This window comes from Pipra filicauda, unplaced genomic scaffold (genome assembly GCF_003945595.2).
Source record: "Pipra filicauda isolate LSUMZ 115617 unplaced genomic scaffold, ASM394559v2 scaffold129_size2064235_pilon, whole genome shotgun sequence".
In the NCBI taxonomy this organism is placed as follows: domain Eukaryota; kingdom Metazoa; phylum Chordata; class Aves; order Passeriformes; family Pipridae; genus Pipra; species Pipra filicauda.
In genome coordinates, this window is record NW_024103762.1 from 536019 (window position 1) to 553241 (window position 17223).

The 17223-nt window shown below is 45.5% G+C and overlaps 1 protein-coding gene across 1 annotated transcript in view; it reads left to right on the top strand.

Moving 5' to 3' along the window:
- Positions 1-17223, top strand: part of ADAP1 (ArfGAP with dual PH domains 1) — a 48701-nt gene that overhangs the window by 6313 nt on the left and 25165 nt on the right. Inside the window, exons 2-4 of the mRNA XM_027726221.2 lie at positions 3324-3454; positions 4885-4976; positions 13619-13701. Coding sequence (XP_027582022.1) covers positions 3324-3454; positions 4885-4976; positions 13619-13701 — 306 coding nt within the window. The remainder of the gene's footprint in view (positions 1-3323; positions 3455-4884; positions 4977-13618; positions 13702-17223) is intronic.

Sequence of the window (17223 nt, forward strand, 5' to 3'; positions counted from 1 at the left end):
GTTCAGGATAAGAGACTTTCTGCACTTAAAACAGTGTATTTGGTTTAATATTCCCTTTGCTCCTGTTCATCTTTATTACTTTTGGCTTGAAATAATGGAATAAAGTAATTTGTGTGGAACTTAGGCATGTTGGAGAGTTTTCATTAGGCTTCACTGCTTTTTGCTCAAAACTCTGGAGGCTTAGGAAAAAAATCATCTTTTTTAAGCAATGCCCAAATGTTCCAGATTATAACATATTGCCATTTTGGTGCACCTTTTTTCTCCATGCCCAGACAGAATATCTTAAATAAAATTACTGAACTCTCAGTAATGTCCAGCGTGGAGAATGTGTTCCAGCTGTTGAAGTGTCTAACAGCAAGGTGGACTTCACCCAGCTATGGAGAGTTCAGCTTGCCAGCTGTGCAGCCTGGGGTCACTAGTTCACTAAACAGATGGTGCCGCCCCAAAATTCTCTTGTTTCATGTGAAGACACTTGTGAAAATTTATTTGTATGTTTGATAAGATGTCTTATCTCAAAGCAATGGTGCAGTCATTTGAAAGATGGGAGTCTGTGATGATGCCAAGGTCAGAGATCACTGGTGTTATCCACTGTGTTCCTGATCTGAGAATTTTTCACATCATTTGTGCATATATACCCTGTAATATAATCCAGCTTTTGTTCTCTTAATTAGACAAGGCTTGACATGGTGTAGAGCTGGGGGGAGCATGTTTAAGAGTCTGGTCTGAAGAAGACAGTGTTGATGTGAGTAGATTGCTTTAAAGCCATACTGTGCTTCAAACCTGTTGCTTGAGGTGCTGTTTACTCATGTCAAGAAGAGACAGCTTGGGTATGAGCTGCCTTGGTGTCCACTTGAGCTGGAGTCTCCTCCAGGATCTTTCTCTACCCAAATGTGTCCTTATGTCTGGTTGAAGGAAGGTGTGATATCTCCTGGTCCTGTCACACACAGCAGTGCAGGCAGTGGAGGGGTTACCTCTTTGAGAGGACTTTGGAAACCTGAGTCCAGGAAGTTGCAGATGACGTGAAGAAATCCATCTGCATGCCTAAGATAAATCTGTTAACATAAAACAGGCATTGGGACTCCCAGTAAAACCTGTTTTATTGGCCACTACATACTTTGACACCCGTTTCCCTGGGTCGGGCAGTGCTTTAATTGGATTTCATTTCACTGGGAAGGTTTGGAGCACAGTTATCCTGGGGTGGCTGTGCTGAGCACAGAGAGCTGCTGACCATTTAGCTCCCAGCTCCAGACTTTGATGCAATGGCTTTGTCATCGCTGCTCTGTGGCTGCTTCACCCTCTGGACACTTTCACCATTCCTTGTGCCTGATGCTGTGTGTGGAAGTCAGCGACGGATGTTTAAACAAGAGATCCTGGTGCTTTCACCTTGCCCAACTTGCATCATTTAGTCCCCCTGGGCTGCCACGAGGCAGCAGTGCTGTACCTTGGACTGTTTGTGAGAGGACTTTTGGCAAGTCTCAGACTTTGATTAGAGCCATGTGTTTGGAGATGGGAAAGGGCAACACGAGGAGTTAGAGCACAGAAACAGAAACATGCATGAGTGTTCAAAACTCTTGGTTCTTGTTGCCTGCCTACAACCCAATAACTGGCCACAGCCTTTGCGGTCGGAATAAGTGAGGGTGCCTGACCTGGGATGGTGTGTGAAGCCGAGTCACCCAGTGCTTGAGGGAGGAGCAGGGTGAGGATGTGAGGATTGGGGCTGGTGGGGCAGAGCACCCTTTGTTCTCACTGGCATGGCTGGATGTGGGCAGCACCTGACTGCTGCTGAGGTGCCCTTAGATCCACCTGACTGGTTTAATATTTGCCAGGCCTGAGCTGCAGTCATTGGGGCCTGGCATGAGGATAGGAGACCATGTGAAACAGAAAAAAGACATCTTTATTTGTAGTCTGCTGGTGCCAGCCCTGGGAGCCCAGGGAGCTGCGACTGAAGGGACTTGTAACAGCTTGGGAATTTGCTCCCCTCTCCTGGGTGGGCACTCAGCCACGACTGATGAGGCTGCTCGTTTAGCTCTGGGGTTTATATTTGAGCAGAGCCACCTCTGGAGAACCGAATTGGTCTTCCCTAGAGTGTGTTGCAGGAGGCTGGTGGCCGTCCCTGCGGGCAGGGCTGGTGGCAGCCCTCGGTACTTCGTCAGAGGAGCTGTGCTGCCCCATGCCAGCCTGCTCCCTGCACCGACACAGCCCGGGCATTAAATACGTATGGGGAGGAGAGAGCGCATTCCCTTGCCTTTTATAAATAATTGCTGCGCTGTGAGGAGCGAGTGTTTAGTGTAATCACTGCGGGGAATATACAGACGATGAGGATTTGTGAGAAGGGAAGACCTGCCCTTACCCCTCGACAACCCGATGTGATGGGGCGGCCGAGGGACTCCCGCCCCTGCAGGTTTGGGAAGGACGGCGCCAGGGGACGTCCGTCGGGAGGATTTAGTGGCTGACTTGGTGACTTGCAATGAAGCTCTTTCTGCTGGGGCGCAGCTGGACTCGCAGGCGCTGACATTTGCCAGTGGGAGTTCAAACAAAGATCTCTGTATTGGCTTTATTGGCGAGGCAGTGCCAGGGACACTGGTGGATATGTCCTGCCCCCGGCCCCTGCCCTGCTCCGGTTCCTCTCTGTCTTCCCGCTTCAGGCGGTGCCTCTCCCAAGGAGGAATTTGGAGGGGACTCGTGTTTAAAGTGCTTTGTGTGAGATGTCAGCTCGGGGCTGTAAACAGCATGCGGTTTTGCTCAGAGAAAGTACAGAGCTGCCACTGGCAGCATTTTTCCATTAAGGAAAGGGCTGGAAACCTCCTGGATGGTGGGCTGAGCTGCTGGGAGCTGCAGCTGTGGGAGGACAGTCTCTCTGTGGAGCATATATAATAAATAAATGATAATAAATAAATAAAAATAAGGCAAGGGAGCAGCATAGTGGTTTCCCTGAGCTGTTTGTTTTAATTTTCTGGGGTTTAAGTTTCTGTTCCATGCAGTTTTTGGGTGGGATTTGCTGATGAAAGATGGATATTCCCCTCTTCTCTTCGTGTGAGCATGGAGTGAGTTTGGGAGGTCTTGGGCACATGTAGTTGTCTGTATACTGGGGATTTGTGAATAACAGCTGCACTGGAGATTGCAAATCTGTTAGTTGTTAGTTTAATTTGTATTACTATTAATATAAACAAGCACATATCCTATTTTGCTTGTATATTTATTTGATGCCTTTAGAATCAGGGAACTTGCACCTGGTGACTCCTGAACTCCCCTACCATGCCCTGTTCTGCCCTGAATCCGAAAGATCAGTCAAGTGCAATTCTCTCTTTCCTTCTTGCTTTCAGACCCAGACTGGGCATCCCACAGCCTAGGGATCTTCATCTGCCTGAATTGTTCAGGAATCCATCGCAATATTCCCCAGGTCAGCAAAGTGAAGTCAGTCCGCTTGGATGACTGGGATGATGCTCAAGTGGAGGTACGTGCACCCGAGGCTGGCAGTACCAGTGAGTTTGGGTTCTTCCCTTTAGAGTCCTTTCTAAAGACGCCACAACAAATGTGATTTCAGAAAACAAGTCTAGATAATTCCCGAATGTGGGAATGAGGTCCGTGATGCTGATTGAGATAGAACAGACATTTTGCAAAGAATTTGTGAGGGTTTCCCCCACCCGTATAAAAACATCAGTGACATAGAGTGTGTAGAGATTACTAATTTTTAATGAATTGTCTTCTGTTTCTTACATTATCATATCTTACATTACTTACTAGACCTCTAGTCTAAACCACCCCTGCCCAGCTCAGCTATTTCTGGCTTTGTTCCCCTTACTGTTGAAGACTCTTAAACTCATGTCTTGAAAAACCAAACCCTCACAGCATAAATTCTCTCTATCTATGCCACACACCTGCCTAGATTTGGGTGATGCTGCTAAGGGCAGGCCTACCCAGGAAACCTTTCTGCTTTGACTCATGGTGTCTTTAAAAGCACGAAGAACACTACCAGTCATTGATCTCTGTCTTCTATGTGTAGAGTTGAGGTTTTTCTGAAAGCTGCAGCTCACGGAGTCATGTTTTTTCTGATAAAAATAGGCCTTAATGTTGCAGGGGTTTTTAATTCCCTGATTTTTTTGGGGGAATAGATTGAATATGTAAATGTGAGAAACTCAAAACCATGACAATAATGAAAAAAAGCTTAGCTGCTTGTTATGTTTGTATGCTTGGCATTTGACACAAAACAAAATGTATTTAGCATGACTGCCTGGAAAAGAATGGGGTTTTTACACTTGTAAAGTGACTTTCATTAAATAAAATATATGAATAAGAAAATAAGAACTCTTTGCAGAGTTCTCAACCATCCATTTGTATACAGGATCAGAAGAAGAAGAGGGCTGTCAGGGCAGATAGAAATATATTTATTTATTGGAAAGGAGGGCTGTCAATGCAGATGGAATATTTATTTATTTATTTATCACTTTAAACTCCTTTCTGAGGTTGCTGGCATGACGTTGCAAAAATAAAATTATCCTTTTGGCACAAGTGATGTGATCTCAAGCAAAGGATGTGTTGTCAGAGCCATCTCATTCCCATGCCAGTGAGGAAGTGCCACTGCATGCTGCCTTCTGCTCCTGTGGGAACCGGTTGGGATCATGTAGGTGTGACTGTGACAAGAACCTGTCCTGACCATCATATTAAACTGTAGGATCCCTGGCAATAATGGTCAATATTAACTTCTGAGCCCTGGTTTGCAGGAACAGTCTTTACAGCATCCCTTCTGTGCACAGTCCCGGGGAACCCTCTCAAAGTGAACAGATGCCCTATCCCAATCATTTTATTACTCTGTAAAAGCAAAAGAGGATAAAGGAAAATGCTCTTAACCTTTTATAATTATTGCTGTCTTTTCTCTTTTAACAGTTTATGGCCTCGAATGGAAACAATGTAGCAAAAGCAAAATATGAATCTAAAATGCCACCGTTTTATTATAAGCCAACGTTTCTTGACTGTCAGTAAGTAAATACCTCTGCTGGTAAACAGCATTTATTTGTTTGTGCAGCTGCAGCCTCTGTAATACTTTAGTTTTAGCATAATACCTTTTTTTTTTTTTTAGCCACAAAGGAGGTTTCATTTATAAAAGGCCCTGAAAATGTTTTTTTCTTCTGCACACATATGGTAGAGTTTATACTACGTGTGGGATCTTATTTAATAAGTACAGTTGAGATGATGCAAGGAAGTCAGTTGTTTGTCTGTTCCCCAGGCTCTTCCAAGTTTCTACAAAAACGCCGATTTCTACCCATTGATTTCCTCTGCTTTTTTCAAATCCCCCCTCCTGCATCAAAACAGAGCTTGCTGATCTGCTGTGTGAAATGCTGAGTTACCTGTAATGCAAAAATGCTGGGGTTTTATGCCAAGGGGGTGGATTTTCTTTTTTTTTTTTTAACTAAATGACAGATAATCCCTGTGAAGGCAGGTAAAACTTATTGTCTCCCATACAGTGTAGAGTAAACCTCCCTAGTCAGCTGGGGTGGACTTTGTAGACCAAGAAGCTGAGCAGCTGGAACGTGCTGTACCACCCAGGGCACAAGAAGATGAACTAAAATTGATTTTCAGGGTCCTGCCGAGTACCAAGGTGGTTTTGTATCTTTATGTGAGTGGTGCTGCCTGGCCTGGCAATAAAATCTCATCCATTTGTGCAATGTTCTGAGCTCCAGAATCCCAGCAGTTGAGCTGTGCCATTTTGAGACTTGTATGTGCTTGTGATCTTAGGGTTGGAGAAGCAAGATTTTTTTCCACCTCATTGTCATTAGTAGGAGAACCACAATTCTAGGGGATTTTATTTTTTTACTCCTAAGTTTCAGTTAAGTTCAATTAGATGCTGTCTATGTGATATTCAGGTTGTTCAGGAGCAGAGTCCTGGTTCTTTTCCGTGCCGCATCCCTGCCTGAGGGTGTGCAGAGCTTGTGCTGGAAGTGGGGCAGTTCCCTCTCCAGCTTGGGGCATCCTGAGGTCTGGGTGCAAATTGTACCCTACTCTCCTCGCACAGGTCAGGCTGAGAGACAGAGAAAGCTGGTCCTGCACTCAGGCAGCTTGGAGACCATAAGCATTTTCATTCCTTGTGCTGTCGGGCTGGCAGCAGTGTCTGTGGCTGGTTCTGTGCTCGGTTGGTTTGGCTCCCTTGGATGATGCAGCTCAGCCTTTGCTGCTGTGATATTTTCCTCCCTCCATCCTGCGGTGCAGTTGCACTCCGGGGAGCTTTGCCAAGCAGTGGCTGAGCTCCAGCCACAGCCCTGCCAGAGCTGTCTGGGATCACACAGGGACCGTGCTGGAGTGGCTGATCCACGCACAGCCCTTCCCGACGCCCGATGGAGCGACACACTGCTGGGCTGGTAACCTGTGAGAAACAGGAGCAGGAGAATTAAAGGATTTTTGTTGTTGTTGTTTCTTTGGTGGGATGAGGAAAGGCCAGTCTTGCTGCAAGCAGCTGGAAGACTAATTTTTGGCCCTTTTCTGGTCCCAACTTATGCCTCTTCTGCACTGGGACAATTAGCAGCCTTGCATGGCCTGATTTCTGAACTCAGCCTGGAGCTCTGCTCATGAAGGTGTTCTCCAGACCAGCACTGCTGGGTCTCTGCCATAGCAGCAGGGTGCACTGGGATGGATGTGACCTCTCCCAGTAGCAGATCTCCTGACACTGCTGCAGTATCAGCAGCTGTGGGCATGTTACACGTTGGGGGTGTCTCAAGGATGGTGTGCCAGGCTGTATTTTTCTTTCCCTAGTCAGAGGCTCTGTGCCTTTGCACAGATGCATGCTAAACAAGCGCAGGGGAGTGCTGCTTTTTACAGGAATATATATTTAGCTGTTTCCCCGCCTCACTGCAGTCCAGTCACTGCAATAGCATGAGCTGTTCCCAGCTCCCAGCCCGGGGTGGCATCGCCATGGATGACACCTCCATCCAGTGCTGGCACCGAGCCCTTGTGTCCCAACCCACGTTCTGCAGCATCAAGAGGTTTTGATGCTTCTAATTCCCACAACAGCATGTGCTGCTGGGCAGCTGCAGGTGGCTGGGCAGGCTCTGGGGGCTGCCCTCAGCACAGCAGGGTGCTGACATATGAGCCATAACAAGGACAGGCTGTTGGTTTGTTTGAAACTTCTTAATTTTATAATGCTCCTTCTGGAATTCCTCTGCTTTGGTCACTTGAAGAATTGTGAAGTTCAGAGCAAGAGGGAAGAAGTGCTGCAGCACCAGCTTGTCCTTTTTTCTTCTACACTACAATGTTGTGTTTGACTCCTTGAGAAGTCCATGGTGTTTGCCTGCTGCAATTGGCATCTGTATCCTTCAGGAACCCCATTGTGGCTTCCTGGTCCTGTATGACACCTGGCAAAGGCTAGAGAAATTGCAGGGTGCTCTGAAATTGCCCAGGGAAAATTTACCAGCCCCCCCCCCCAAAAAAAAAAATCCCCTTCTGTCCTTTCCTCTCACCTTCTGATTGCTAATACCTCAACATGTGCCTCAGGAGCAATGAACAGAGCCAACTTCTGTACCACTGGGGAGTTCCTGAGGGTGAAATGAGTCCCAGACTTTGGAGTGTTCCTACACCACAGCAGTGTTGGCCCCAAGAGCCTTGGGTGAGGAACTTAAACCACAAAAACCCTCTTTGGATGGTCACCAGTGGTCATGGCCCAGCTTTGTACACCGCAGCAGCAGACCAAGAGCTGTAAAACAGCCTTTCCTGGGGCAGACACATTGCAAGCACATGGTCAAGTTTTGAGTCATCAGTGAGTAACAGCATCGCTCTTGAGCAAAACCAAAGGAAAAAAGCTTTGTTCAGTCTTTTGCTGGCTGAAAACTCATAGAAGGAAGTGGAGATGATCTCTTATTGGACTTTTGCAGGACTGGAAGTACATCCATGTCCCTGCCTAACACTTACTGTTATTTTCTGTTGCCTTTTTGCTTGATTTGGGAATGCAGATCATCATCCTGCAGAACTGGGTATGAGCTGCAGTGCACTGTTCTGCTCTGCTCCTCTCTCTGTGCTTAGATAAGTGGGAGCTACATCTGCTCCTCATGCAGAACACTTCAGTGACTGCCAGCACATTTGAGCACCTTGGTAGGAAAAATGGGGCAGACTGCAATGGCATGAGTTGTACTGAGTGGTTGTCTTATCTGGAACGAGATGAGACATCAGTCAGAGGATGTATCCTGGTGAGGATCACATCTTGAAGAGTCACCCATGTAGTCATTTAAAGAACAACAGTTATTAGCTGAAGTGCCTTATTGTATTGATTGAAGTGTGCAGGGACAAAATTGCCTGGTAAATCTCTGGATTTTTTTTTCTTTATTGTTTGAAGTTTGGTTCATTTGATAGAGGAGCAACCAAGCCCACCACCTCAGTCTGGTGTCTGAAGGTCAGTGTGGCCCCCTCCTCTCCCATGAATGGGGCATAAGGATAGTCAGGGATGCAAACCAAATTTCCTCTTCCTCTGTCACCTCCTTTTCCTGGTCCTTTATACATAAAAAACTTCATTGCCTAATGTCCAGAGGGGTAAAATTGAATTTTGCTCAGGCTCTTACTTATTAATGAGGGTCTTCAGATTTTACATCCACGGCTTTCAAAAGTACCTGATTTCTTGGGTGTAAAGTTTGAGGTGCTGCTGTGTGGTCTGTCCAAATGGCTGGTGATCAGTTCCAAAGTGGTAGAACCTCCTGTGGTGGCTCAAACTGGGCACTCAGCCTTGGGAATTCTTTGTCTGAGCATCACCCTGCAGTCAGCTGAGTGCTCAGAGCTGCCCACTCCTTCAGTCCTGACCAGCCACAGGGTTTTCTTTCCTTGTTGTTCATTTTCTCTTTGCTGTTAGCTCCTAAGCCTGTTAAATCAAATAGATTCCTTTAATTTTCAAAGGAAATTGCTACAAGGTTAAGGTAGTACCGACACAGGCTGTTTCCTACATGTTTTTAATTGGTGTTTAACTGTTCTGAAAAGTAGCATCGGGGTGAACTGGACCGTGCGTGTAAAACAACCAAACAGAAAAGGAACCAGTTAGCGTTTTAATTGAGGATGTTGTGATTTTGCATACTCAAATTCAGCTTTAACTTCTCCAAATCCATCATGCAAGGGTTTTATGCCTTGTTAGCCAAAACCCCCCTGTCTTTTTTGCTCTCCTCTGGAAGCTTGCTGTTGGGCACTGGTCTTGGTTGGGGGATGGCACATCACTCCCCGGGGCTCCACGAGCTGAGGTGATGCACAGAGCACCTGGAAGAAGCCCCCCAGCTGCCTCATGCCTCACAAAGCCATTTAAAAGCAAGTTCTCACAGCAAGGACTTACTAGATAGAAAAAGAGTGTGAAACTAGACAGGCTTTTAGTCTGTGCTGCCGTAGCTCTCCCTGCAGTCTGAGCAAAAAATTTGGACTCGGGCTTAAAACTTCATTAAAGGAGTTGTTTGACAGAAAATTGGCATGGCTGCATCCACCAAGCTGTCTGTGGAAAGCAGATTGTTTTTTGCTGGAAAAACCTCTGACAAATTCCAGAAGCTACAAATTTGGCTTTTGGAAATGGCGTTCCTGGATGACATTCATTTCTTTTGTCTTTCTTGGACTTGGTGGTGCCTCACAAGGATGCAATTAGAAAGAGGTGGTGTATGGTGTTTGATGTCTTTTGGGCCACTTTCACCTCTGGCTGAGGTTTCTAGTCTGTCATAAGTCTCCAAAAAACCACAGCAGCTATGCTGCCTGTGTGGTGTGTGTTCTGTAGTGCATCAGCCAGGCCAGCTGAGAGTCTTGGGAAATAATAAATTGGAGACTCAGAATTTGGCTGCCCAGCACTCCTCCACAGAGCACACTGAAGCCACGCAGCCACAGTTTGATAATTAACTGCTTGAGCAGCTTTTCCTGTGGTGCTTTTTGCTGTGAGTGAAAGTCTTTGAGTAGGTGGAACCAAGATGAAGCTGCTCCAGTGGCTTCTTCTGGAACCTTCCTTGCTGGCCCCTGGGCAGAGAGCCCTTGTTTTCATGTGGGTGGTCAGGCAAGCAAACAAGTGCCTACAGTGAGATTTGGAGCTCTTGGTGTTGGCAGTACTTTGTTGGCCTCTGGACCTGCTGCCTCCTCAGTGAAGCCCAATCCTATTCCACCTGGGGGAGCGAATTTTCCCTTATTCTGTTGGAAATGTGGGTTTCCTTAGCGGTTTGTGTTGTTGGTGGGAGTTTGTTTTCTTTGCTCCCAAGTTTTTATCTTGATGATTAGCAGGACTTTTCTGTTCTAATTGCCAAAAAATGACATGTTCCCTGTAACCAGCAGCCTGACAGACTTTAGGTGGGCTGTTAAATCTTTTGGAGTCAATCCCAAGAGCTGCGCATCTCTGCAGTTTAGGAATGATGTGACAAACACAAATGGCATATTTGCTTATTTGCTACATTATCCCATCACCAGAAATGCAGTAAAATACTGGGAGACTGTTACTACAGTCCTTTCTGTTCACAGAACTCCTTTTGGGATCAAAGGTGTATTTGGATGGAGGGTCCTGTGTTCGGCATGTGATGTCTGCCCTGGATTATTTACACACATATTCACATCTGGAAAAGTACATTTCAACTAAAAAATAGCAACAGATATTTTAAAAAGCCCCTGAAGGCATACTTAAAATGAAATTAAGATCAGGTCTGCAGTCCACTGAAACAGTGACTGTTATCATACAATCCTTGTATTGTTTGAGGGTCTTCTGGATGGTCCCTGCCCTCCAATTGCTCTCAAATCCTGTAGATACCAGGACAAATTCCCGCTTCTGTTTGGATTCATCAAAGCTGTGCTAGTGAAACTGGGGTTTAACCCCAGGATCATAAGCAACTTCTTATGGCAGCATTGCATCTAGTCCATGAGAGTGAGTGTGGTCAAGGCCCTGCTCAGCTTCTCTTTTGCAGTGAAGGGAGCTGGTGGATTCCACACCGTCCTAGTTGGGGTTTTGTTTTGGTTTCTTTTGCTGGAGTTGTTCTGCTTTCTATAAATAACCACTGGAGCAGAAGCTGCAGCTACTGGCCCTGCACTGAGTTGTCCTAACTGTGGGCTGCTCTTGGTGTTTCTTGGGTTTTGGGAAATTATTGCTAAAGAGCTTGGGTTTGTGTCGATAAGGAAAGGGGAAGGGTGTGTGAACTGTCAGAAAGCACTTTCTGCGCGCTGGGAAAGTGGCACGGCTGGAGCCCTGTGTGCCGGGGGAGTTGCCTTTGGGGCCACTTGTGTTCAGGGCCAGATGCTGGGAGAGGTTATCAAGAGCATTTTGCAGCTTCTCAGAACGCCCCGGATGGCTGCCCAGAGTGTGCTGTCTTGCACACAAGCTCTGGAGACGTTGAACCACCGCTGTTGGCAGCGCCGTGGGAAGTCAGTCCCTGCAGAGCAGTGTTCCCCAGGGCGTGAGCCCGGCAGGGTGTGTCTGTTGTACGATCTGCATCCTACAGCAGGAGTGTTTTCCCACTGCTGCACATGAATCTTAATTTATACTGTATTTAAACATCCGTGCTGGAAGGCTGACTCGCAGAGACTCGGAGCAGCTGCAGCTCCTGCTGAATCCACTGACGTCAGCGGGAGCCGAGGGTGGTGTGAATTTTCATCCCCCTAGCTCAATCCCTAATCATCCTGTTGAAAAGGTCCAAGTTTGGATTCAGTGATAACAAGCTGTCCACAGCAGCTGGGCTGGAAAAATTGCAAGAAGGGTAGCAAATTTAAGTATTTGTGTTGATTTTATGATTAAATTTTGGTAGCTTTGCTGATGAGTTGCAACTGTATGGAAACAGGAATTTTGGTGCCAATTTTTGGGTCATCAGCCACCTATGTTTCTAAGCTACCACATTGTGGATATCAGATCCAGAAAGGGCATCCTGCTTGACACAGAGCAGCCCCTTTGGATGCTGGATGGGGTTTGAGCAACCCCATGGCAGGGGGGTTGGAGGTAGATGACCTTTAAGGTCCCTTCCAAAACAAACCATTCTAGGATTCTACAAAGCTTACCTGCACCTCCTGAGATGGACTGAAAATGTGTTGTACTCAAACCAGAGTGCAGCACAGGGTGGCAACAGAAAGGAGATGGGTGTTCATCTTCAGAGCTCACAGTCAAACTTGCAGATGTGTGTGTAACAACTAAAGATCAGTAATGAAAACAGAAACAGAAAGGGGAAAGGCAGAATTGGTGCATTATTTCTATTAGAGCAGAAGCTCACAGTTGGGGTTTGGGTGCAGGGAGCTGATGGTGCTCCTTGAGCCTTGGGGGAAGGCTGGTGCCCCAACCAAGGAGATGACACAGTGGGTGGAACAAAGTCTATGTAATTATTTCCTCCTTTATTGCCAAGAAACCAATCACAGCCACAGTTCTCACTGGATAGTGCCTCGAAGATTTGTTGAATGCAGTTGCTGTACCTGCAGGTGAATTTTTGTAAGCAGTGTTGGTATATTTATCTTCTTTGAGCATTTCTGGGATGTTTCTGCTGAAAAGATACCATTGAGTTTGCATCAGCAAAAAGGAAAAGGTGATTAAACATGTGAACAGTTTTCATTGGCAGAGAAGTTGATGTGTTGAAGTGCAATGGTTTTATAGAACACATCCAATGATGGGGGATCATTTACTGTCTTTGGTGTAGGCTGCTCTGAAGTGTCTGCTGTGAAGCTGGGCTAACACATGCCTTTATTTCTGTGTGTGATTTCTGCCTGCTTGGGCTATTTAGGGTTCTAGGGCAATTAAACCATTTTTAACTGCACTTAGTTCTTGAAGGAGTTTCTAGCATATTCTAGATCAAAACTACTTAATTTGTTCCAGCACTCATACTAAAATAAAAGAACATAAAATGTATTTATAATCTTTGGTATATTTTTAAGTTTTTGGAAGTTAAGTGTTTGGATCCTGTGTTCCAGCCTTTACATCTTTACCCATACATTTTCTCCTGGTCTTTTTGAGGCTTTTTCACTTTTCACACACCCCAGTTCCTTCCAAGAGGTTGGCCAGGGCCTGGGATATGACTATTCTGTGTTGTTCCTGGTTTGGGAGGTGTGTGACACCCTGCAGCAAGCTCCATATTCACCAAGTCAGCAGGTGTCACCTGTCCCTGGGCTGGGCATCTCCTGGTCATTACAAGTGTAATTTTAACCTGACACGTCACAATTTCTTGGAATAGCTGTCCATGCATGACAAGATGTTCCCTCTGCACCTTTGACTGCCAAAAGGCCATCACATACATGCATCACACCAGGCATCCCCAATTTCTGCTTCTGTATCGATGGCTTCAGGGCAATAATCCCTCTTTTGTCTGTAGTTTTTTGTTTTTTGTTTTTTTTCATTTACTGATCCTGCTGTGGTCTGAGGAAATTAGGTTTAAAATAGTTCATATACTGAGGGAGGTTTTTTTTACAGTCTGATTGGGTGGATGGGAGTGGGCTATTCTGCTAAACCTGTACATTTTATTAAATAAGTTTCCAATAAAATTGGATATACAATTACATGAATAATTATTGTCCAATTGTAAGCAGAAGAAACCCTTGACTCCAGGCTGTACAATGCAATTTTTAGAAGACTTCTAAATCACAGTTGTATCTTGATTGAAGAATTAATGGTTCTGGATTCTTCCTTAGTGTATCTTGGACCATGTTTCCTTTTCTCTGTATTTCTTTTTTCCAGACTGCTGCGGGAACAGTGGATCAGAGCCAAATATGAACGAAAAGAATTCATTCACAGCGAGAAGCAGGAGCCTTACTCTGCAGGTAGTGAAAGACACTTTCGACAGATAAGATTTTTGATGTCCAGCACCTTCCATTTTCTTTGTCTCTGTTTATATGTTCTTTATATTGACTATTGCTCGTATGTCATTAAGTAGGAGGAGCAAGTGTGGGTTTTTTGCAAAAGATCCCTCCTGGTATTCCCCGTATTTGCTTTGGAATAATGGGAATTTCAATACCTGATGGAAATGAATCGGAGTCTTTCTGTTGACTTCCAAGGGCTGTTCACCAACAGCAGGTCAGACAAAGTGCCAGTGGGTTCCTTGCTGGTGGGTTGGTGGAGCAATGGGTTGGATGATTTCCTTGTGGAATGGCAGGATTTGAAGAGGAGACCCAGGGCTCGACCGTGTTTGTTGTGTGGCTGCACCAGCATCAGGACCACATGAAAGTGCTTGAAACTAGCTGGGTATTTCTGTGCCATATGTAAGTGGCATTTAATTTACTCTGCATAATAAGTAGTTGACACCAGCTATGTGCTTGGATGACTCTGGGATAATTTTATTAGCAAAGACCGTGCTACAGATTAAAGGTTAAAATATTATTGTCATGATGCTTTTCAAGACTAATAATATGCAGGTAGCTCCAGCATTTTGCTGATATGAAAACCACAATTAAAGTCTTATCTCATATATTCTCAATTTATGTTTAGAGCATTTCTGCTCTGCTATTTTGTATACACGAGGCACACACATAGTGTGTGGGGAGTATCCATATTCATATAGAGAATGTTATACAGATTTTTATTTTAGATTTCTCAAAGCAGTTTGCTGGAGTTGGACATGTTCTGCTAACAATAAAAATAAACAGTTTGATTTCTTAGATAATTTTGGAATGTATCTGCCAATGTGTGTGTAATGTTCACCCAGGAATAATGTTTGTAATTTCTACCTTGCAACTTCTACATAGAAAAGCTCAGATTCAACCAGTTACTTGAGGCAAATGCATATTTTTAAGCACGTGATTAGTCCTTTCAACTCAAAGAAGAGCGTGTACCTGTTTAAAGTGAAGTAGGTGCTTCAATGCTGTGTGGGAAGAAGGGCAGTGTGTTTTGAGCATTCTGAAAGATATTATAAGAAGAGTTCAAAGGGGAGTTTATTTTAGCAGCATATTTTCTAGGTGTTCTTCAGTAATGTGGCTGCATAATATTTAACTGCATGGTGAAGTGACAGGGTTTTCTCCCCTCTCTTTGAAGTTCAAAAGCCATTAAATACAGCATAGAAGGGAAGGGGGTAAGCCATTTTCAGTGAACAGTGCTCTCGTGAGGAGGAGGGGAAGGGAAATAGGCTCGTGGGCCTTGTGTAGGTTGTGTATGAGTGATTTTAGGTTGTATCTTGTCTTTGAGAATTGCACTGTTGCTAAAATCCAGCATAGGAGTTGCACAAATGACCTGTGCATCTGAGATGTCATTCATTGATTCTTCTGGACAGGAAACTCCAAGGAGGTCTTTGTCCATGTAGTTCCTCCTTAGGGAGACCAGATTGGTGTTACAACAAAACAAAGCTGGGGAAATACACACCAAACTTCCAGTGCTAACTTTTCCCTTCTGCTGCACCACAGCAGCCCCCAAGTGTAGCTGCCCACCCGTACTTCACCCTCTGCCAGACAGTGCTCCCTCTTCCACACTGTCGTGCAACTCAGTTGAGGATGCTGTTTTCAGCTCTTGGGCTTTTATGCTGGGAGCTGGTTGTTTTCCAGGGTTGTTCCTGAGAAGGGAGCTCAGGGAAAATCCTGTGTCCTGTAGGAGAGCAGCACAACGAACACCATAGAATCATTTATGTTGTAAAAGACCCTTAATATCGTTGAGTCCAAACGTTAACCCGGCACTGCCAAGGACACCACTACACCATGTCCCATGTGTGTGTGGGGACAGTTCTTGCATCATTTGGGTGAAATGGGGCTGTTTTGACATTGTGTCATTCATGGTACTGGACCACCAGTTTGCCCAGCTGGTGCAAACCAGTGCCATCAAAGCCAGTCTGAATCACAGTGACACCCATGAGCCCTCCAAGACAGGCTGGAGCGTGGTGCTTGCAGAAGCCACACCACACCACACGCCCTGGCTGTGCCCTCCTCGCTGCTTGCAGGGGTTGGTACAGCTCAGTGATCACACCAGCAGCTCGGAGGATGCCCCCTCCGTGGGCTGGACCTCCTGGTTTTGCTGGGCTCAGCATGGCCAGGAACAGCAGAGGATCTGAGCTGTTGCTTTCTGCTGTTGACCTAAACTGTCTGTGAACACAATGAGGTGGGACGGACACCAAGGCACCCTCCTGCCCACCCCACACCCAGCAGTGTCTCACTGGAGTGTATGTATATCTCTGTTTTTTCCTAATGCTGTCTCAGACCATTTTTTCTCACCGTTCTGAATTCCCTGCAGCAGTATTAGATTACCAGTTTCAGAGCATGAAACATTTTGTTGCTAATAGAGATGTCAGTATCCATTTTCTCATGTTTGTTGGAAGATTTAATTCCATTTTCCAATCCCAGGGGCTATTTTGCATTCTGATATTTGTTCAATAATTGCATAAAAAAATAAGAAAATGCTATATTTGAGTAGTTTTGAGAAACATCCTTTTCCAGGCAGCCGGACGAAACCTCAGTCAGAAATTCAGTGTCTTTCAGAATATCCTTTGGGGAGAGACTGTCTGGAGCCTGCAGATGCCAAGCAGAAGCTATCACAGCCGAACTGACAGACTTAGGAGAAATGAGTCTCGGGACAGGAGTGTCAGATGTGCAGGTCAGAGCTGAGATAGTTGTTCAGGGAGGCCTGGCAGGAGGATGCAGCAAACTTCAGCTGCTGGGGAAGGGTATAAATAAGAGGCAGTGTGGGATGCCCCAAAAGGCACCTTGCATAGCCCCCAAACCACTGGGAAACATCTGCCTCATGAGATAGAGAGTGATGCGAGGTAGCAGAACCAGAATTGAGGAACAAAATTGGGAAACCAAGACACTTCCCATGTGCAGAAATCCCCAGTGTGGGCAGTGTTGAGCATTGGAACCAGCTCTTGAGCTGAGTCTTGGGAGGAGGATCCATAGCTCCGGGTTCAGTCCCTAAATCAGATGCCCTGTCCTGGGGATGTGCTGTTTTAGGTGTAGTCACAGCCGCTTACCCTCGGTAGGACATTGCAGTGAAAATTCCTGTAAGGGAGTTTTTAGAGAGTTTCTTGCTCCCCCAGGAAACCTTGGAGCACAAGCCCATGTGCTATTCATGCCTTTCAGCTCCTCTGCCTCCAGTTAGTATTTAAAACTCCAATGGTTTCATTGTTAATGAGTATATCAGCACCATTGATTTTAGTGTGAGGAGTCAGTTTGAGTTCAGATAGTGCAGAGAGATTAGTAAAACTGATTAAATGTTTTGGTGATCCACTATTGATTCTTAGATACACCCATTTATACATTTGAGCTCTTCATTCAGCTGTAGTGTGAGCTAAATAATTTGTTTGCCCTAGCCAGACTTTATGAAACAAAACATTATTTACACCCCAGCAATCCCAATTAACACCATAGCCA